The following is a 21,145-nucleotide window of genomic DNA, read 5'->3' on the forward strand; positions in this document are numbered from 1 at the left end:
TGCTGGCACACTGTTGAGTAGGAAGCACCAGGTTGGAGGACGCATACTGCCTCATTTCTAAACTTACACCCGAGCTACAGAAAGCAAGGGGGACACAGAAAGGTCTTCCATCTGCTGGTTCACTCCCCAGATGGCCAATCTGAAGCCAGGATCCAGGAAGCTTCCTCAGGGTCTCTCATGCAGTTGCAGGGGCCCAGGTACTTGGGCCATCTTCTGCTGCTTTCCCAGGCCATAGCAGAGAGCTGGATCGGAAGAGGAGCAGCCGGGACATGAACCGGCGCCCTTATGGGATGCTGGCACCACAGACAGGGGCGTAACCTACTACGCCACAGCGCTGGCCCCTAGCTTACTGATTCTCAGCCCGGGTGCCCAGACCCCTCAGTGGGGAAGGAATGCTCTCATTAACAATTCCTGTGAGGTCAACTGGATGCCCACACGCAAAAGGATGAAGCTGGCTCCTCTCCTTGTACCGTATTCAGGTCAACCCCTGTTGGATCAAATTCCTAAATGTAAGAGCTGAAACCATAAAACTTCTAAAGCAACCACAGGGGGTAAACTGGGTAAATTTTCATGACCTGGGGCTCAGCAGTGATTTCTTAGATGGGAACTCAGATGCACAAGCAACGCCGGCAAAGAAATTGGGCCTCGTGAAAATTAACAATGTGTGTGCATCGAAGGATGCCACCGAGACAGTTCCCACCATGGGAAAAAGTACTTGCTGGTTGTTTGGGGAGGATGTGGTTTCTGGAATATCTGAAGAACTCCCATTCGGGGCTGGGGTTGTGATACACAGGGTTAAGCTGCTTAATGCGGGCATCCCACATTGGAGTTGCTGGTTCAAGTCCCGGCTGCCCCACTTCAGTTCCAGCTCTCTACTGGCACATCCTGGGAAGGCAGTGTATGATGGCCCAAGTACCTGGGTCCTCGCCACCACATGGGAGACCCAGATGGAGTTCCCAGATCCTGGCTTCGGCCCGGCCCAGCCCTGGCTGTTGTATGCATCTGGGGAGTGAGCCAGTGGATGGAAGATTTTTGTCTGTCTCTGTGTCTTTGCCTTAGAAATAAATACACTTACATTTTAAAAAAAATTTTAAAAGCTAGTAAATGAAAAATGGTGGATGTTTGGGTTCTGTTTTCCTTCCATTTTTTTCAGTATGCCTGTATTTTTATTTTTATATTGGCAGAGTAGAGGCTTATTTAGATATATATACTTACTATGTGCGATATGTTATCTTGAAATATGTGTACATTGTGGAATGGTTGACTCAAGGTATTTAACATACGCATTATCTCATATACTTACCAGGTTTTGTAGTGAGAACACTTAAAACCTACTGTTTAAGAGTTATTCATGGCCAGCACCACAGCTCACTTGGCTAATCCTCTGCCTGCGGCGCCGGCACCCCAGGTTCTAGTCCCGGTCGGGGCACCGGATTCTGTCCCGGTTGCTCCTCTTCCAGGCCAGCTCTCTGCTGTGGCCTGGGAGTGCAGTGGAGGATGGCCCAAGTGCTTGGGCCCTGCACCCGCATGGGAGACCAGGAGAAGCACCTGGCTCCTGGCTTCGGATCGGTGCAGCGGCAGTGGCAGCCATTTGGGGAGTGAACCAACGGAAAAGGAAGACCTTTCTCTCTCTCTCTCTCTCTCTCACTGTCTAACTCTGCCTGTCAAAAAAAAAAAAAAAAAAAAGAAAGAAAACGAATTATTCATTAATTTACTTGAAAGGCAGAGCCTCAGAGAGACAGAGAAAGATCTTCTGTCAACTGGCTCACTCCCCCAAATAGCCCCAACCCCACCTGAGCCAGGAGCCAGGATCTCCATCCGGGTCTCCCAGGTGGGCAGCAGGGGCCAAGCACTTGGGCCGTCCTCTGCTGCTTTTCCGGGCACATTAGCAGGGAGCTGGATCGACGTGGAGCAGCTGGGACCCAGCCGGGATTTGAACCGTCCGTCATACGGGATGCTGGCATCACAGGGGCAGCCCAGCCTGCTTCACGAACCCTGTGAATTCTTTTCCTGAATTCTTTGAGAGTAATTTGCAGACACAGCGCTTGCTTGCTTCTCAGTCCGTCCACTTGCATTTCCTGGAAGTCAAGGCCATGGCCGGGGCAGGGTCACAGGTCAGCGCCAGGGAACGCCCTGGTTGTCTGATCAGTCGCTCCGTCTTCCAGCAGCAGCAAAGCCTCTTCCTGGCGCGGGCACACAGCCGCCCCAGCCTGCGCCTTGAGTCGGGGACAGCGCCCGGGGTTTGTCTCACGTGACCTTGACATTTCCTGGGAAGTTGGTGCTTTGCTCTGTGGGGCGTCTGACGTTTCCTCGCTTGAGAGTCTCACGTGTGTGTTCCGGCAGAGCATCATGCACGCGGGCACCCTGCCCGGCCAGCGGCCCCGACCGCCCCCACCCTCTGTGCTCTGTCGGCGGGTTTCTCATCAGACCACGCACACGCCCTGAGGCTCTTGGCGTGGGACGGCGGCCGTGGTGGCTGCCCAGGGGCTCCAGTCCTCCCGCGTGGGCTGCGGGCGGCTTGTCGCGGCCCCCATGGCCTCCGTCGTCCCTTCTCTCCGTCCGCGTCCGTGACTTCCTCCTGCGGCCGCTCCCGCGTTTTTATTTCTGGTTTTACAAGGCACCCGCACCGGTGGGCTTGTTATTCCCGCCAGGCCGAGCGCAGGTGCTGCCTGGTGGAAGCCGCCGTCCCATCTCCCGCACGCCCCTGGTCGTTTTTCCACAGAGATACCCATTTATCTAACGTCTCATTAATGAAAGCGCAGGTTGCCTTTTTTTTAAATTTAATACGTTTGAGCAGTCTTCTGACCAGAGTACTGTAGTCCCGTAACTTTGTTTTTCATTGTTTTGTTTTGTTGTAATTTGAGAGGCAGAAACACAGTGTTCCTCTCATGGGTTCACTCCCTAAATACCTGCGACAGGCGGGGCGGGGGCTGGGCCAGGATGGCAGTGCCGGCTCCCCCGTGGATGGCGGGAGCCCAGCAGCCTGCAGCCGCCACGGTTGCCTCCCGGGAGTCCAGCGCGGACCCTCCTGCGTGGGTCAGGGCGTCTTAGCTTCCCATGGGGCTGTTCACCTGCTTGCTGCCTGGTATCCCGTGCTCTGGAGTTGGGAAGCGTGAGCACCAGTGTGGGCTGTGAGAGCCCACAGGGAAGGTACTGCGGAGCCCGGGATAGGCAGGTCTGGGAGAACCGCTGGGCCCAAGAGCCTGCACACTCCGTTTCCTCTTAAGAAAGGAGCTCTGGGGGCCGGCGTTGTGGCGACATTAGTATCCCACACGGGCACCTGTTCGTGTCCCGGCCGCCCCATTTCCAATCCAGAACCTTCCTTATGCACGACGGCCTGGTCTCCCATGTGGGTGCAGGGGCCCAGGCACTCGGGCCCTCTTCCGCTGCCCTCCCAGGCCATCAGCAGGGAGCTGCACCGGAAACAGAGCAGCCGGGCCTGGAGCTCGTTCTCCGACCTGGGACGCCAGCGTCACCAGTGCCAGCCTTTGGGTTTTCCAACTTTTCTTCCTGTGTCCAGACCAACACCCTAGCCTGTGTTTAAGTGATCAAAACATTCTGATAAGCGAAGAATATAAGGAAATAAATAAGGAGCACTATTATAAATACCACTGGGCCGTATAACTGTGACCCCTATACAGCCCTGCTATAAATACTACTACAGTAGCACAGCTGCACCACCCCTAGACTCCCGGGCAGCCCAAGGAGGGTCACTTAGCAGCCAGAAAGCATGCCTTAAACAGTAGAATCCAGCTGACCCACTTCCCTGAGGCTTACGAATGAAAAGAATGGAGGAAAGTTCCAGAGAGAAAATAGAAAACAGATACGCAGGTGGTCAGATGCCGGCCCAGAGTTTCGTCCTACACCGTGACTCTTAAGCAGCCCAGGCTCGGCCGGGAGGCGGCGAGGTCCCCGTCACAGAGGAGGCTGGAGGTGGCACAGCGGGCGTGGGTGCTGAGGCGCCCAGGAGGGCGGGCCCCGGAGTCTGGCTCCTTTCTCTGCCTGCCGTGGTTTAGGGTCCTGGGCCCTCCTGTTCCAGCCGGAGGAGCAGCGAGCTTCCGTGGGGAACAGCTGCTTTGGCCAGTGTGGACTCGATGGGTTTGAAGAGACTTAACGCAGGTGTTATGCAGGTGAGCTGGTGGAGCCAGGGGCCCGGGGCGTGTTTGCTCAGCCCTGACACATCTGGGTGAAGCTGACAGAACTGGCACTTCCTGCCTGCCGTGGGCTGGTCACTGCGTCCATTGTCTGTCTGCACTTTCCGTGGCACACGCGTGTGCACGTATGCAGGACAAGGTGCATACACGTGTGTGGGGTGGGGTGGTAGAAGATCCAGGAATCTGCCATTGCGCGTTAACCCAGGGCGGGGACCGGGAGCCGTCCCAGCACATCCTGGGCGCTCAGCCAGTTCCCTGGTGCCCATGGTACCTGTGTCTGCATGCAGGTGCCGGGGCGGCACCTCCTCCGTCGTTCCCCGCCTGTTGCCTGGCCTCTGTGGCCACACCTCCTGCGGGGACCACACCCCCAGCAGCTCCTGGTTCCAGACGCCCTTGGCAGGAAGCTCTTGCTTGGAGAGCCTGTGAATCTGCACACACACACACCCCGCCCTCGGCCCCTCTAGTTCCTTCCCTGTGTCGCCGGTCTCATGTTTCGGTCCCTCCCCCACCTCCTGGGACCCTGTCTGGTCCTGTCCAGTTTACCTTTGATGCAAGGCATGGGTACCCTCGATCTCCACTTCTGGGGTTGCAAGCCAGGTGGCCGTTGCCCCAGAGTTGCAGCTGTCAGCCCGGGGCGGGGGGGGGGTGGCTCGGTCAGCGGGAGTAGGGCTGAGTGATACCGCCCCCCGCCTGCAGCCTGCCAAGTCATGCTCCCACAGGTCCCCGCCCCGCCGTGGCCGCCGTCCTCCAGCCTGCGGGCTGCCCAGTCATGCTCCCGCAGCTCCCACCACCGGGGCCACCTTCTGCTTTCGAGATGTTGCGTCAGACACGTGTCAGTCATGCGTTTCCAAGTTAAGCTCTGTCATGTGGGGGAGAGGGTGTCTGCCATGCGCCCTGTTCTCTCTGGCACCCTGCCGCATGGCACTGTGGGGGCAGGCACCGCCCAGTAGTGTCCTGTTCCCGTGACCCTGGGATCCCGGCATGCTGGTCTAGGGCCATCTTCAGAGTTCATCTCTCACTCACCACCTGAACACCCCTCATCTCCAAACACATCCCCTCGCGCCCCACTGGGGTCACCCAGAGTCTGTAGCCCCCGCGTCCGTGTCCACGCGTCCCCCGTCGGGACCCTGAGCTGGCCAAGGACAGGGGCATCCTTCATGATGCAGCTCGGATGCTGGCCCCCGGGGCACCCTCTCTGTCCTCAGCTCTGGCCTCATGGGTGGGAGTGAGTCTGCCTCCCTGGATGCAGGGCGAGCGTCCCTAATCCAAAAACCCCATATCCGAAATCTGAAGCCTTTTGAGCACCGCCATTTCGCCAGAAACAGCGCCACACCTGACCTCATGTGATGCATTGTAGCCAAAACTCAAGCGCCTTGGGCTGGGCCCAGGTCCCACAGAGAGGGCCCCGCCCTGGCTCAGCAGACCCTGCAGGTGATTGGGTGTCTTGCCACCCACCTGGGAGCTCCTGGCCCAGCCCAGGGCTGTTGTGGGCACTGAGGGAGCAGCGTAGTAGATGGGCGATGGGTCTGCTTCTCTCTCTCTGCTGTCAAATAAGTGCTTGTTTTTTAAGCCTCAGACACTCTAAAAACAGAGTGTGAAGTTACCTTCCGGCTGTGTGGACGAGGTGTAGCAAGTGACCTTGTGTTTAGACTTGAGTCCCACACCCGAGACATCTCACGACGGATGTACAAATATTCCAAAAGCCGAGGCTCTGCTGGCCCCAGGCTCTGGGTGGGGGACACCCGGCCTGCAGGGGGAGAGCTCCTGGAGAAGTTTTTCATTACTTACTTGACAGGGTTCCCACCCACCGGTCCTCTCCCCAGGGACCTGCGTGGTTGGGCCCTCGCCTGCTGCCTCCCAGGGTGTGCATTAGCAGGCAGCCAGAGACGGGCGCCCAGGCAGTGGGATGTGGGAGGCAGGTGTCAACCTGAGGCTAAGCTCTCGCTCCTGCGCCTGCTGCAGGCACGGTTCCAACAGCGGTTTCCTGGATCACGCAGGTTGAGAACAGCTTAGTGAGAAGTGAAAGGCCTCGGAAGGAAGTGGGCGCTGTCGTAATAGGAAGAGCCGCCCTGCCCCCGAACAGGGACACAGATCCCGGCCTACCCCAGCCTCTCCCCTGCTCGCGAGGCCCAGAGCACGGTGCTGACAAACAGCTGAGTGACCTGGAAAAGGCAGGTGTGGACTTTGGAAAGACAGCAGAGCTCGCTCTTTAACATTTTTATTTGAGAGGCAAGGAGGGAGGGAGGGAAGGAGAGAGAGAGAGAGAGACTGCTCCTGTCTACTGGTTCACTCCCCAAGTGCCTGCAGTGGCCAGGTCTGGGCTGGGGCCAGAGCCAAGAGCTGGGAATGCAATCCAGGTCTCCCACGTGGGTGGCAGGCACTCAGTCACTCGAACCACCCCCGCTGTCCGCCAGGCTGTGCGTAGGCAGGAAGCTGGAGTCCGGAGCTGAGACAGAGAGGTCTTCCATCCGCTGGTTCACTCCCCAGATGGCCGCAAAGGCTGGAGCTGCACCCATCTGAAGCCAGGAGCCAGGAGCTTCTTCCAGGTCTCCCACACAGATGCAGGGGCTCAAGGACTTGGGCCACCTTCCACTGCTTTCCCAGGCCACAACAGGGAGCTGGATTGGAAGTGGAACAGCCGGGACTTGAACTGGCGCCCATATGGGATGCCGGCACTGCAGGTGGCAGCTTTACCCGCTACACCACAGCGCCAGCCCCCAGCAAGAGCATCTTAACTACTAGGGTAAACGCTCACTCCCTGAGAAGTTCCAGATTTGACCAAAGACATCTACGGATTGGAGAAGCTGAGTGAACTCCAGATAAGATTAGCCGCAGGTGTCCACGCTGACCGCGTCTCAGTTCTCGTGGGAGGAATCAGCCCAGCTTTCCCCCAGCCTCGCTCGGGCCCTGCAGGGGAAGCCGTTGGGCAGCTGTGGGGGTTTTCCCTCGCCTTGAAGCCACCAAACCTTGGAAGGGGTTCCTGAACCTGGGTAGGCCCTGCCCCCCACACCCGAGCCCTGTCTTGGAGCTGCAGCATGGCAGCGCCCCCTGCTGGCGGGACTGCAGGGTGGCTGAACCCTCCCGCAGTGGCTCGCCCTGATGCCCGTGCCGGGGCACTGCCTGGTCCCGTGCACTGACCACAAGTTGCCAGCACTGAATGCAGTCACAGGCACTTCCCGGGCGGTGACCCCATGCTGCACCGCGACCCTCCCCTTCTTGTCACCAGTGTCACCCCCCACCCCAGCCTGCATGGCCAGAGATCTGTGAGGGAACTTGGGGGATTCCTGGAAAGCACTGCAGATTTCAGTTTTGAGGGTTTTGCACCAAAATAAATCTTACCTCTTAATTCCACTAGCCACAGATTTTTACGAAACACCCTCGTGTTAGTCCACCCCGCTCTGCCGTGTGCTGGCCAGGCTGCGGTTCTGCACCCGGCCGGCTGCTGGGACTCGTGTGCGCCAGCCCTCCGCACCCACAGTCAGCCTGACAGCCCACCTCGGGGTGCTGCGTCCAGTCCTGGCTGCCCCGCTGCCACCTAGCTCCCTGCTAGTGTGCCTGGGAGGGCAGCGTGCGATGGGCCAAGTGCTTGAGCCCCTGCCCCCCACATGGGAGGCCCAGATGGAGCTCCTAGCTCCTGGCTTCTGCATGGTCCAACCATGGCTGTTGTGTTCATCCGGGGAGTGCAGCATCTGATGGAGGATCTCTCTCTGCCTCTCCCTGTCACCCTGCCTTCCAAATAAATGAACAGTTCTTGAAAAAAAAAAAAAAAAAACAAAAAAAACAACGATGTGGCAATGATAACACCCAAGGCTGCAGTGTGATAGCATCCGTGCTGTGTTGGGTGCCCTAAGTCCCCTGGAAAGAGCGGTAGGACCCCGGAGCAGGTGCGTGGGCCGAGTGAGAATGCTTCGAGACATCTGAGGAAAAACAGGATCAAAGGATAAGGATTTTGGTGCAAAATAATGTTGAAATCCATGCAGATTTTTCTGTAATGCACGTTTTTCACAACCTTTTTAAAGACCCCTCGCAAGCAAATGCCGCATCATTGTATAGAAGGGACTTGAGTGTCCGTGGATTTTGGTGTCCACAGGGGTCCTGAGACCGGTGTGTGGACCCTGAGGGGACAGCCTCCCCCAGACGTCCCCTGGATGGCCACGGCATCTTATAAGAATCGTGGAAACACACGTGTGGGCTGTGTCCCTGCTGCTGGCCGCCGAGACCCGCCGGAGGCCCCTGGCGCCAGGGCCCGCTGTTGGCCTGGGGAGACCGTGAGGGGTTTGGGGACCTTGGTCCTAGAGGGTGGCCGCGTCCCACTGTGGGTTTCCAATCTCTGTCCATTTTTTGTTCAACACTTCCAGTGCATTCGTCCATCCCCTGCTTGCGGGGCAGGCAGAGGGGGTGAGGCCCGCGGGTCCCCCGGGGAGGGGCTGGAGAGCTGCAGCGCACAAGGTCAGGCCAAGGGCATCGTGTGGCTCCCACACAGGACCATGGGGTGACTTGGCCGGGGGGCTGGCTCGTGTGCGTGAGGACTTCCCTGTGAGCTCGCCTGCAGGTCCTCATGTCCCAGAGACTGTCCGAGGCCTTCCTGGGTGGACAGGCAGCGAGCTCGGCCTACCCTGGGGTCCTCTGCTGTCTCTCCGCCCCTCCCCCCTCTGTAGATTCAAGGCCTCGGGGAAGGTGACCGCCAGGTTCCTTTTCTCTGCTGATGACCCTGCAGGAAGCTTGGGGTCACAGCTGCGGGGAACGTCCCCTGTCCTGAGCCCCGCGTGGGTGCTGGCCGAGGGCCTCAGGGCCAGGTCCCCCTTCTGGGCACAGCGGGGGTCTCGCGTGTTCACTGGTGGTGGGCAGGGCCTGACCGCGTCCTCTGAGTCCCCCCCAACGGTGAGTCTGTGACCTGACCCTGGCCCTTGAGGGAGGGCAGGTGCTAGAAGGGTGGCTGTGTCGTGCTGATGGGGCTGGAGATAAAAGCCGTCGCAGAGCCCGGGTGCCCCGGCGCCAGGGGCCTCCCGCCTGGGACCCACGCGCTGCTGCATTCAGCCAGCTCACGGCAGATGGCCCAGTGCGCCAGAGTCGCCGGGCCTGTGGGCCTGACCCGCCTGTCCGGGAGCCAGGCGGGGGGCAGTGTGCCGTGTGGCACCATGTGATGGGGGTCACTGGTGCGTAGCCGCGGCTGGCAGGGCCAGGCAACTCCTCTCCGCACTGGTGACGTCTGTGCAGAATGGGGGGAGGCAGCCAACCCCGCCGACGGCTGGAGGAAGAGGAGCCGGGCACTCAGCAGCTCTTGTGCAAGGGCCCTGGGGCAGGAAGCGGCCAGTGCAGCCTGCGCGCTGGGGGGAAGGGAGAGAATTGGAGGAACTGTGGGCAGATGGGTGGGGGCCCAGGCAGCGATAACGCACTGTATGGTGGGGGAAGGACTCCGGTTCTGCAGTGAGCGTGACGTGAGGATTCCTGTCTGGAAGGTGGCCCACGCGGAGTTAGTTTTCTGAACGTCCCCTGACGGTCACCACGGCCTGTCCCTGCAGTGGAACAAGGCTGTGGGGGTGCAGATGTCCCCGGCGTCCCAGGTCGAAGGCCCCCGTGAGCATCTTCCAAGGGGACTGGGATGGTGACCCAGGGTCCCCAAGACCGCCCCAGGGCTCGCAGAGCTCAGAAAACGTTCGACTTACAATTACGGCTCCTCCCAGCAAAAGGTGGCAGACTGACACCGGCCGAGAGACGGGGCGCATGCGGCAGGGTCGGTAGAGCCGGGGCAGGGCGAGAGTCGCACCCAGCACCCGAGGGACACCCCCTGCGGAGAACAGGCAGTCCCCACTGATGCTGGCTCATTGGAGGGGTTTTAGACTTTACTCCGTTCCTCACTTCCGGCATGCTGCTCAGTGAATCGCAGGAGCCAGCCAGCACGTGGGAATACGACAGGCATGGGGGGACGGCCGTGCTCGGCTGTAGGCTCCCGGGAGCGTCCTGAGCACGTGTAAGCTTGTCTCGCTGAGCTGGGATGTGGGGGTAGCTTATAGAGACTTAAATCTACATTTTAAAAAAACTTTTCAAATTGTCTTTGAGAGGCACAGAGACAGATCTTCCGTCTGCTGGGTCGCTGCCCCAGGCCGAAGCCAGGAGCCTGGAGCCCTGTCCCGTTCTCTCATGTGGGGCAAGAACCCGTGTGTGTGAGCATCAGGCGCTGCCTCCCGGTGTGTGGGTGAGCAGGAAGCTGGAATTGGGCGTGGGGCCGGGACGCAAGCTGAGCCAGTCTGGTGGGGCGGGCAGGCGTCCCGGGTCGTGTCTTTCACAATGTGTGAGACAACGTGCTCACCCCTGAAGACAGATCTGACTTACAATGGTGTCGACTTTTTTTTTTTTTCCTTAAGATTTATTCATTTGTTTGAAAGAGTTACAGAGAGAGAGGGAGAGACAGATTTTTCCATCTGCTATTTCCTTCTCCAGATGGCCACATCAGCTGGGGCTGAGCCAGGTCAAAGCCAGGAGCTCCATCCGGGTCTCCCACGTGGGTGGCAGGGGCCCAAGCACTTGGGCCATCTTCTGCTGCTTTCCCAGGCCGTTAGCAGGGAGCTGGATCGGAAATGGAGCAGCCGGGATTTGACCCGGCGCCCATGTGGGATGCCGGCACTGCAGGTGCCGGCTTTACCTGCTACACCACAGCACCGGCCCCAACAGCATCAACTTGAACGATGAGGTTATGGGGACCTGAGCCCTCTGTCAGCCAGGGATTGCCAAGCAGGGGAGCAGCCTGGCCTCTGGTGTCCAGTGTGTTTGTTTGAGGGTGAGTCACACGGGCCTGGGCACCCAGGCCTCTGATCTGAGGTCGCCTCCTGGGTCTCCTACCCTGTGACATCATGGAGCCGGGCACCGACACTGACTGCGAGACCCGGGGTCTGGGGCACACAGACGCCCACCCTCGCTGCGCAGGGCGCCCCACACGCTGGCCACGCTCCCTAGGCTGGTGCTGGGTCCTCGGGGGGCCGTGAGTGAGCACCTCCTGTCCAGGGCCCTGCCCACTGACGCCCACTCCCCTCTCTCCCGACAGCTTCCTGATCAACATGGCGGACTCCCACGGGGACACCAGCGCCACCGTGCCTGAAGCGGCGGCCCAGGAGGCGTCGGTCTTCAGCATGACGGATGTGGTTCTGTTCTCGCTCATCGTGGGGCTGCTCACCTACTGGTTCCTCTTCAGAAAGAAAAAGGAGGAAATGCCAGAGTTCACCAAGATCCAGGCCCCGTAAGTGGCACCGGGGCGGGCATGTCCCCTGAGGCAGGACAGGTGCGCCCCAGGCCGGCAGCAGGGCCAGGGTTCTGCGGGTGCCTCTATACAGGGGCGTAGGCACGCCACGTCCCCTTCCTGTCGGTGCTTTAGGGAGCGGAGGGTCCCGGCGTGTGGCCGCCTTCAGCCCTGGCGAGTGGTGGTGTCAGGCCCCACTTCATGTTGTTTGAAAGGCGGGAGTCAGCGAGAGCTCTCGTGTGCGGGTTCACGCCCGAGATGCCCGCAACGGCCAGGGCTCCATCCAGGTCTCCCACGTGGGCGGCAGGGCCCCCGCACTCGAGCCATCACCTGCTGCCCCCACCCCCCAGAGTGCGAGTTAGCAAGGAGCTGGCTGGGAAGTGGGCCTGAACCGGAACCAGGCACTCGGGCATGCGGGCGCCCCGAGCCGTGGCCCAGCCACGGCGCCAGGCTCCTGCCTCTGTCACTGGGTCTTGTTGTTGAGCCTTCCGTAGAGCCCCCTTTGAGGAATAAGTGAAAAGGTGAACTGATCTAAAGGCGCATATCCAGGATGGGAGACAGACACGGACAAATGCTGTGGGGACTTGGCCCCGTGACTGCATCGCTGTCCCCAGTGTGGGCCCCAGGAGCCCCACTCGGGGGCCTGCGGTCACTGCTGGCCAGGTTTCAGCCCAGGCTCGGACTCGGGCGCGGGGAGTGGGGTGATGTCTGCCGGCCTGACCTGTGCTGAGCGAGGCCTGCCGTGGACTCCCAGCCTCGGCGAGGGTCAGTGTCAGGTGAGGCAGACGGGACAGGGTTCTCAGGCGGGAGCCCCCGGCCGGGCAGGTGCAGTCCCGGTCCAGCTCGCTGTCCCCACACGCTGAAGCAGACCCTCGGCCTGGCCCCAGAAGGCCCCCGCGGCGCTGCGTGCCCGGACCGTGCACCTGCCCTGCACTCCTGGGCGAATTCCAGCTGCGGAGCCCCCGCTCCCCGTGCAGCTGGGACTTGGACCGGGACACAGGGAGCGCATGCAGGCTCTCCCCAGCCTCTGGTCAGAAGCGGCGTTGCCGGGGGAGATGAGTGAAAATCCAGGGTTCCGCCAGGCCACTGCTGACGTCCCTGGTGCGAAACCTCCGTGACAGGAACGGGTCCCTTCCGTGCAGTCTCGTGGCAGGCGGCCATGGGAGCGGAACCGTCTGGGGGGGCTGGGCTTCGGCTGTGTGCGAAGAGTTGGGGAGACCTAGCAGGCGCTGCTGGATTCTGACCCGGGGCTGGGCCAGGCTGGCGCGAGGGAGGGGCGGGCAGGGGGCATTTGTGCAGGTGCAGTCGGGCCGGGCCTGGCTGGGATTGAGGTCTGCAGCGGCAGCAGGTGTGGCTGAGCTGAGTGTCCCGCACGGAGCTGGAGGACCCCCCGGGGTGTCGAGGCGGGAGCAGCCACACCGGGCAAGGCAGTTGAGCTAAACCCGAATTACAGAGATTCTCACTCCTGTGAAATCAGAGGGGTGGAGAGAAGACAGTGAGGCTGGGGGAGGGGACGCGGAACGCAGCGGGAGACCTCCGTGGCCATTGTTGAAGACTGGAGCGTGGCCGGTGGCCGGCTGGGGGAGGCTGCGTTACCCGGCTCTGTTCCCCGGGCCGCCCCTTCCCACACCCCGGGAGCCCCCACAGCCACGGTGCCCGCCCCCCCCCCCCCTCCAGCTCTCAGCCAAGTCCCGTCTGGGTCATGGAACGCGCCTTCCTTGGCCTCGTTCTCCACGCTGTCAGGAGACGGATCCGTGTATGTCTCGTCCACTGCCCACATGGCTGCAATGGCCAGGGCTGGGCCAGCTAAAGCCAGGAACCCAGGACTCCATCGGGGTCTCCCGGGGTCTCCCATGTGGGCAGCAGGGGCCCAGGCACTCGGGCCAGCGTCCGCTGCTTTCTTAGCCACATCAGCAGGAAGCAGACGTAGCCAGGGCTGGAACCAGCACCGTGTATGGGATGGCTGAACCCACTGCACTGCGTGCAGGCCCCGCCTTCGCTCTCACGTGGCCGCGCGGCCCTGCCGGAGCTGGCCTTAGTGGACAGGGTGAAGACGTTCCCGACATCGCTCCCCATGGACGTCCACTTGCCCCACTGCCAGTTGGCGTCACCGTTGACCCCCAGTGGGCCCTGTCGGGCGATTTGTAGACTGCTTAGTCCTGTTGATCCCTTTCCTTTCCTTAGCTTTTTTTTTTTTTTTTAAGATTTCATTTATGTATTTGAAAGGTGCAGTTACAGAGAGAGGGACAGAGCTTACATCCACTGTTTCACTCCCCAAATGGCCGCAATGGCCGGAGCTGGGCCAGGTCAGAGCCAGGAGCTAGGAGCTTCTTCCAGGTCTCCCACGTGGGTGCAGGGGCCCAAACACTTGGGCCATCTTCTACTGCTTTCCCAGGCCATAGCAGAGAGCTGGATCGGAAGTGGAGGAGCCGGGACTCAAACCAGCGCCCGTATGGGATGCTGGCACCGCAGGCCGTGGCTTAACCCGCTGCACCCAGCGCCGGCCGTGGTGCTTGGAGTCCTCCTACGCGACCCTTTAACATTCCCCGTGTAAACTTCAGAGGCAGCTTGTCCGTGTCTGTGCAGCGTGGATTGGACAGAATCTGTAAATGAATTTGGGAAGTGTGAACGCAGTCCACAGACAGCCTCGCTCAGCTCCTGCCTGGCTCTGCAGCCCTGGGGCCGGGCTCCCACCCCCTGGCGGCCTTCCCCGTGTAGAGGGAGCGCCCCCTTCCTGTCCGACCCTGGACTGTGGCTGCGTTTGGCCAGCCCAGTGTTTTTTTGTTTGTTTGTTTCTTTTTTTTAGGGGACTTTAATTAGAAGGTTAAAATCTGGCATGTAAGCATGAGAACCTACCACCTCAGGATCTGACCTGGCCCGTCGCGAGGGGTGCTGAGGCCCGCTCTCCGCCTGGGGGAGCCAGCTCAGGCTGCTGCGCCCCCGTCCACCGCCCACAGCGGGGCGTGGGCATGCACCCTGGTAGGCAGGATGTGGTCAAGACAGTGGAGCGCCTCTGGGGGTCAGGTGCAGTGAGGGCCGGGCACAGGTCGCCCCTGTCTGGAGTGACAGATGCACGTGGAACATTCCGTGGCCCTGAAAAGCCCCCAGGGTCCCTGTGCCCATCAGCCTCTGCCTCTGGCCGCTCCTGGTCTTACCTGTCTCCCCACCCCCACCCGCCCCAGTAGCCACAGCCCCCGTGCCCGGGGCCGCTCCTCCTGCACCTGCGTGAAGACCTCCTGCCCACTGTCATCCCGACCCTGGCTCCCCCAGGGGGCGTCCCCCGGAGCCCCAGGAGACGGCATTTCCCCAGGTGCCCAGCACTGGGCCGGCTCTGCACACAAAGCTTATTAGGCGTGCGGGCTGCCGGCCTCGCTCGCGTCCGTTCCCACCGGCTGAGCCCGGCGGGCAGCACATGAGCGGCAGGGTCCCTCCTGACAGAGTTCTACGAAGAGAGCAGCACTGAGGAGGCCCCGCCAAGGGCGTGGGGAGGGGGGCAGGGCTTGGTAGGAGTGGCTGGAAGGCCGGCCTGGGGTGTCTGACCACTGAGGGGCCTTTGCCTGCCTTCCCGGGTCCTTGGTGAGAGCCGTTCTGCCCGTGTGGGAGCAGCTGCCCTTGGACTTCACCAGGCACGGTCAGGGCACAGGTGCGCTGGTGACTGCCGCTGTGAGCCGGCCGTGAGGGTGCAGAGGACGAAGCAGGGTTCCCGGGGGCTCACGGGCAGGCAGGAGGCGCCCCCTGGGTGGACTGGGGGGCTGAGGGTAGCTGGGGAAGGGGGTCAGGGGCCTGAGCTCAGGCGAGGGGAGACAGGGCCGCCTCTGGAAACGCGCGCCCTGGCTGAGGTCACCGGAGCAGATGGGGGTCGTGGAGGGAGGTGGGGGGTCATCCAGGGAGTTGGGGTCATAGAGGGAGTGGGGGGTGGGGCGGGGCCTAGAGGGAGGCCGTGCAGCCTTCCTGAGGTCTGATGGGCAAAGACTGTGTCCGCTGGAAGTGTTAACCATGGTGTTTGCACACCCCTGATGCTGTCGGGGAGCCTGGTGGGACCTGATGCAGGGCAGGGTCTTGGGGGCACCTCGCGGCCCAGGGAACAGCGGTCGAGGTTCGGTCGGAGGGAGCTGGTCCACGAGTTGGAGGCTGTAGGGCTGGGCGTGGTGGGCACTGGCCCCACTGTGTGCTGTGGTCAGAGACAGGCCCAGGGCCATCTGGCAGCGAGAGAGGAACTGGCCCGAGGCCCGGCTGCTGGTTCACTTCCCCTAGATGGCCACGACGGCCAGGGCTGGGCCAGTCCAAAGCCAGGAGCCAGGAACTCCATCCAGGTTTCCCACATGGGTGCAGGGGCCCAAGCACTTGGGCCATCCGTCTTCTGCTGCCTTCCCAGGTGGGTTGGCAGGGAGCTAGATTGGACTGGGACTTGAACCCGAGGACACACAAGATGCCAGCACTGGGGGGGGGGGGGGGGGGCGTGGGCCAGGTGCTTTCCTGGGCAGCCCAGAGCCACCGCCTTCCCACATGGGGGCCTGGAAGCCACACTCCGCCTGTCCCTGCTCTCGCCCCTGGGGAGCTTGGCGCCAGACGCTGGAGGAGGAGTCGGTTCCGCTGGGCAGACGAGGTTCGGGTTGGTTTTCAGAACGGCTTCGCGCATTGCCCAGGACGGGAACCGAATGAATCAGGCGGGGGCACGTGGGTCCATCCAAGTGACTCAGTCCCGTCCCCCCCACCCCGCACTGCCGTTGGCTCCCGGGGCCCAGGGGAGGGGGGCCTGGCGTTCGCCCCATGCGAGGCCGGAGGGGCAGGGCCGTCTGTCCCACGGCCCCCCAGGACCCCCCTCCCCTCCTCCCCCGGTATCTCGGGCCCCACGGGAACCGGATCGAGTTGAATAGGCTCCAGGCCGGGCAGTAGCCGCCCTGCATGGCTGAGCTTGGCCCCCAGCACTTCCTTCCTCTGTTTTCAAATGGCAGGGGGAGGTGTGGGGAGAAGGGCTCTGATGCACAGTTTCCAAGGAGACCGAGTGGGGTTGCAGAGGTCCCCTCCTTCCCTGGGTCCACACTGAGGAGGGGGAGGGGTGTGCCCCACCGCAGGGAATCATGGGAGGCTCAGTCTCCCTTCCCAGTGGCTCCCGGCTGGAACTGCCAGATGTTGCCGAGTTCTCTGGCTTCCGGGGCCGGAGACAGGCAGGGGCGCGGGGAGATTCGGAGAGCCGTCCATGGGCCCGGGCAGACAGAGCCGGCGTCCTGCCTGGGGGACTGTCCCTTGTCCTGCAGCCCTGAGCTCCCAGGGAGCAGGAAGCCATGGGGTGCACATACTCATCTCGGCAGGACGAGCCGGCCCTGAGGTCAGTCCAGATGGCGTCTCGGGCGGCAGGGGGCGGGGCTACCCTGGGAGGCGGGGCCTGGCCCCTGCGTGCAGGAGCAGCTTCCCAGGCAGGGCCTGCAGAGTTGGCCAACAGAGGCAGCCGAGCAGTCCCAGGGGCTGTCCCCCCAGGGTCTGGTGGGGGTGGGGGTGCTCAGCTGGGCCCTTGGGCACTGGATTTGCAGGTCCCGTCTCCCAAAGAAAGGGTTTGGGCCTCCCAGAAGGACCGGGCTCCAGGGCAGACCCAGGCGTGAAGCGGTCAGATAGGACAGAGCCAGCTCACGGCAGCCGGAGGCGTGGACCCCACGGCTGAGCCCAGGGCCTCTGCCGCCCTGAGCCCCTGCCAGTGGTTTGGGATGGGGAGGGTTCAGCCAGCAGGTGGCTCAGGGGCTCAAGGCCTTCCCCAGCCTCCTGGGTTGCCTGCCTCCCCCTTGCAGGTGGGCCCTGGAGCTGGTGGGTGGGTGGCGTTCCTCCTGTCCCCCCCGGGACTGAAGCCAAAGCATTGGAAGAGCCCAGCTCTGGGGCAGGTGGGGCGAGCCTGTGAGCAGCCAGCCCTGCCCGAGGGCTCCCCCTGTGTTCCCGCCTCCCAGGGCGCCTGGCAGCCTGGCCCTGGGAGCCATTGTCTGCCTCTGAGAACAGAGCCCCGTGTTCTGGAAGGCCGGGAGCCCAGAGCACCTGCTGCTCTTAGTGTCCATGGTGTGCGCCGTCTGTTCCGCCCCCGGGGTCCTGCTGTGTGCCGCCGTGGGCCACTGAGTGTGACAGACCCAGCAGGTGCAGGGCCAGGGGAGGCCGCAGCCCTGGGAGGGGCAGGACCGGGACCTACAGCCTGCTGCTGAGCCGGGGCTCCTCGCTCCGCTGCAATCGTCCCCGGAGCCAGGATTGGCCCTCTGCAGGCTGCTCCCACGGCCACAGCCACAGTACCAGGCACGGCCTTTCCACGTCCCTGTGCCCCGAGCGGAAACGTGGTTCTTCAGGGGAGAGCACGGGGAGTGGGCTGTGCCCCCGGCACCGTCTCAGTCCCCCGGGTGGCTGCCCGTTCTGGGGTGGGCACAGCTGGCTCAGAGGTGCAGAGGGGAGAGGCCAGGGGGCCTGCCATGTGCCGTGCGTCCTTTATCTGGTCCCTGCCGGCGCCTTGGACGTAGTTTGCCGGCTGAGAAGCAGGAGTCCTGGTTCCGGCTCGCTCAGCTGCGTATCAGCAGGCAGGCAGGTGGGGCGCTGTGCCCGTCCGCCTGACCTCGGGCCGCTCTCCGGCTCTGCCGCCTCTCCCAGAGCCCAGGAGTGGGGGAGGAGGTTTTTTTGGTCTTGTTCTGTTTTAAATTTATTTAAAAGTCAGAGTTACACAGAGAGAGGAGAGGCCGAGAGAGAGAGGGGTCTTCCATCTGCTTGTTCGCTCCCCAATTGGCCGTGATGGCTGGAGCTGTGCCAATCTCGAGCCAGGAGCCAGGAGCTTCTTCCGGGTCTCCCACACAGGTGCAGGGGCCCAAGGGCTTGGGCCATCGTGTACTGCTTTCCCAGGCCATGGCAGAGAGCGGGATTGGAAGTGGAGCATCCGGGACTCGAACCGGTGCCCATATGGGATGCCAGCACTGCAGGAGGCAGCTTTACCCACTATGCCACAGTGCTGGCCCCAAGAGAGGTTTTTGAAGCCAGCCGGGCACATGGTGAAGTTGAAGTCTACAGAAAGGCCCGCCCCTGCAGCCTGGCGTGGGCTGGTTCTGGCCCTGTGACAAGTGGTGACAGTCCCCAGCACCCCGGGAGCCCCCTCCTGGGTACCAAGGAGACTGTCGCTGGGCCCCGCAGTGTCCCACAGGGAGCCAGGTGACTCCGCCCAGGAATCCCAGGGGAGCTGGGGTGGAGGGGTGGGGCATCTGCCAGGGGTGGATTCCCAGGGGCCGTGAGCCGCTGTGGGTCACAAAGGTGGTAGAGGTGGTGACGGAGCAGGACCAGGGATTGGAGGAGGAGAGACCCCGGGGCCTTGGGCTGGGAGAGGGAGGGGGGTGGGTGGGTTCCAGTCTGTGAGGGTGGGAGGCCCGGCTCTGCCGGACGCTGGCATCACAGTGCCTCTGCATTACTGCAGGGGCGAGGGGGGCCTGGGCCTGCCTGTTCCAGCCCCAGGACGGAGCCCAGGGCACAGCTGCAGGACTCCCGGGACTCACTGGGCCTCTGTTTCAGGACGTCCTCGGTGAAGGAGAGCAGCTTCGTGGAGAAGATGAAGAAGACGGTGAGTCCTGGGCTGCTCTGCTCGGCCAGCCTCGCCGCCCCCTCGGCACCGCACCCCGCCACGCTCAGCTTCCGGGTCTCCTGGCTTTACCGGATGCGCATTTAGCTTTGGGGGCAGCTTTGTTGAGAGTTTACCTACCGTACAGTCTGCCCATTAAAAAAAAAAAATGATTTATTTGAAAGAGTTATACTGAGGAGAGGCAAAGAGAGAGAGAGAGAGAGAGAGAGAGAGAGAGAGATTGGTCTTCCATCCGCTAGTTCACTCCCCAACTGGCCGCAACGGCTGGAGCTGCGCCGATCTGGAGCCAGAAGCTTCTTCTGGGTCTCCCATACGGGTACAGGGGCCCAAGGACTTGGGCCATCTTCTGCTGCTTCCCCAGGCACAGCAGAGAGCTGGATGGGAAGTGGAGCAGCCAGGTCTCGAACCAGTGCCCACATGGGATGCCGGCGCTTCAGGCCAGGGCATTAACCTGCTGCGCCACAGCGCCGGCCCTGTACAATTTGCCCATTTCTAAGCATACAGATTAGGATTTTCAGAGTTGTTGAAGTAGTCACAATTTTTGTTTTAGAAGATTTATTTGAAAGGCAGAGTTATTGGGGGGGAGGGAGAGAGAAAAGGTGAGGGGGAGTGAGAGAGGTCTTCCATCTGCTGGTTCACTCCCCAAATGCCCCCAGCGGCCGGAGCTGTGCCGGCCGATCCGAAGCCAGAAGCCAGGAGCCTCTTCCAGTCTCCCACGCGGGTGCAGGGGCCCAAGCACTGGGGCCATCTTTGCTGCCGTCCCAGGCCACAGCAGGGAGCTGGAGCGGAAGTGGAGCAGCCGGGACTCAAACCAGCACCCATGTGGGATGCCGGCACCAGAGGTGGCAGCTGCACCTGCTACGCCACTGAAAACACTGTGTCCCCCCGAAACAGAAACCCCACCCGTTCCCAGCCCCAGGCGGCCCGTCACCCCCGATGGCGCATTGCCCGTTCTGGCCACGTGCCGTACGTGGCCCACGTGGCTTGTGGCCTCTGGGCCTGGCCTCCCTCGCTGGGCACTCCATCCTGCTTGTCACCAGATCTCATTTCGGGGCTGAGGTGTGTTATTTTCCACCGTCTTCCGGGCTCAGTCCTGAGAAGAGCAGTGCGGGTGTCCTAGCTCAGGCTCTGCCCCCGTGTCGCCGTGGAGAGCGCCACCCAGTGGTGTCTCGCGGGCTTGCTCTTCACTCTGCCACCGCTGCCACGGTGCAACTCCTGCACGTCCATTCTGGCTCTGAGCCTGCGCTGGCGACGGCTGCACCCTGGATCCAGCCTGGAGCTGGCGGATTTGGGCTGCGCCGCGGGTGGCTGTGGCCCAGGCACAAGGAAACCAGGCCTGGGAGCTCAGAGCCCGGCTGCCAAAGCCACGCTGACGCCGCGTGCCCTGCCTCCCCCAGGGCCGGAACATCGTGGTCTTCTACGGCTCCCAGACGGGCACCGCCGAGGAGTTTGCCAACCGCCTGTCCAAGGACGCCCACCGCTACGGGATGCGCGGCATGGCCGCCGACCCCGAGGAGTACGACCTGGTGAGCACCCGCCACACGCAGCCCCTCCCTCCATCCCCTCCTGCAGGGCCTGACTCATGGGCCCCCGCCCCAATCCGCAGGCTGACCTGAGCAGCCTGCCCGAGATCGACAACGCCCTGGCCGTCTTCTGCATGGCCACCTACGGTGAGGGGGACCCCACCGACAACGCCCAGGACTTCTACGACTGGCTGCAGGAGACCGACGTGGACCTCTCGGGGGTCAAGTACGCGGTGAGTCACACAGGGGCCACCGGTCTCTGAGGCAGAGCCGGTGCGGGGCCGGAGGCCAGGCCTCAGAGCCGCCCAATGTCCACGCAGGTGTTTGGCCTCGGGAACAAGACCTATGAGCACTTCAACGCCATGGGCAAGTATGTGGACCAGCGGCTGGAGCAGCTCGGCGCCCAGCGCATCTTTGAGCTGGGCATGGGCGACGATGATGCAAAGTGAGTGCCGCCCTGGCCCGCCCTCCGCTGGCCACGGGCGGCTGGACCCTGGGGCTGGCCGTGCCGCGTCAGCACTGTGCCTTCCTGTACGTGCCCACCCCGGGGGGACTGCTGCAGCCCTGGGCAGCCGCGGGGAGGTGAGGGGGACGGAGAAGTGGGCAGGGCCAGGGCGGGGCCGGCCCGTGTGCTCACTAGCCCTTTCGG

The 21,145-nt window shown here is 62.4% G+C and overlaps 1 protein-coding gene across 2 annotated transcripts in view; it reads left to right on the forward strand.

The window, feature by feature from the left end:
- LOC133750870 (NADPH--cytochrome P450 reductase) overlaps positions 1-21,145 on the forward strand; it is a 37,518-nt gene that overhangs the window by 13,182 nt on the left and 3,191 nt on the right. For both annotated transcript variants that reach the window (XM_062180599.1, XM_062180598.1), the window contains exons 2-6: positions 11,197-11,388; positions 18,907-18,955; positions 20,371-20,499; positions 20,580-20,729; positions 20,817-20,941. In XM_062180599.1, the coding sequence (XP_062036583.1) occupies positions 11,210-11,388; positions 18,907-18,955; positions 20,371-20,499; positions 20,580-20,729; positions 20,817-20,941 (632 nt within the window). In that variant the 5' untranslated portion in view covers positions 11,197-11,209. The remainder of the gene's footprint in view (positions 1-11,196; positions 11,389-18,906; positions 18,956-20,370; positions 20,500-20,579; positions 20,730-20,816; positions 20,942-21,145) is intronic.

The sequence above is a fragment of the Lepus europaeus genome, chromosome 21 (assembly GCF_033115175.1).
Source record: "Lepus europaeus isolate LE1 chromosome 21, mLepTim1.pri, whole genome shotgun sequence".
NCBI lineage: Eukaryota > Metazoa > Chordata > Mammalia > Lagomorpha > Leporidae > Lepus > Lepus europaeus.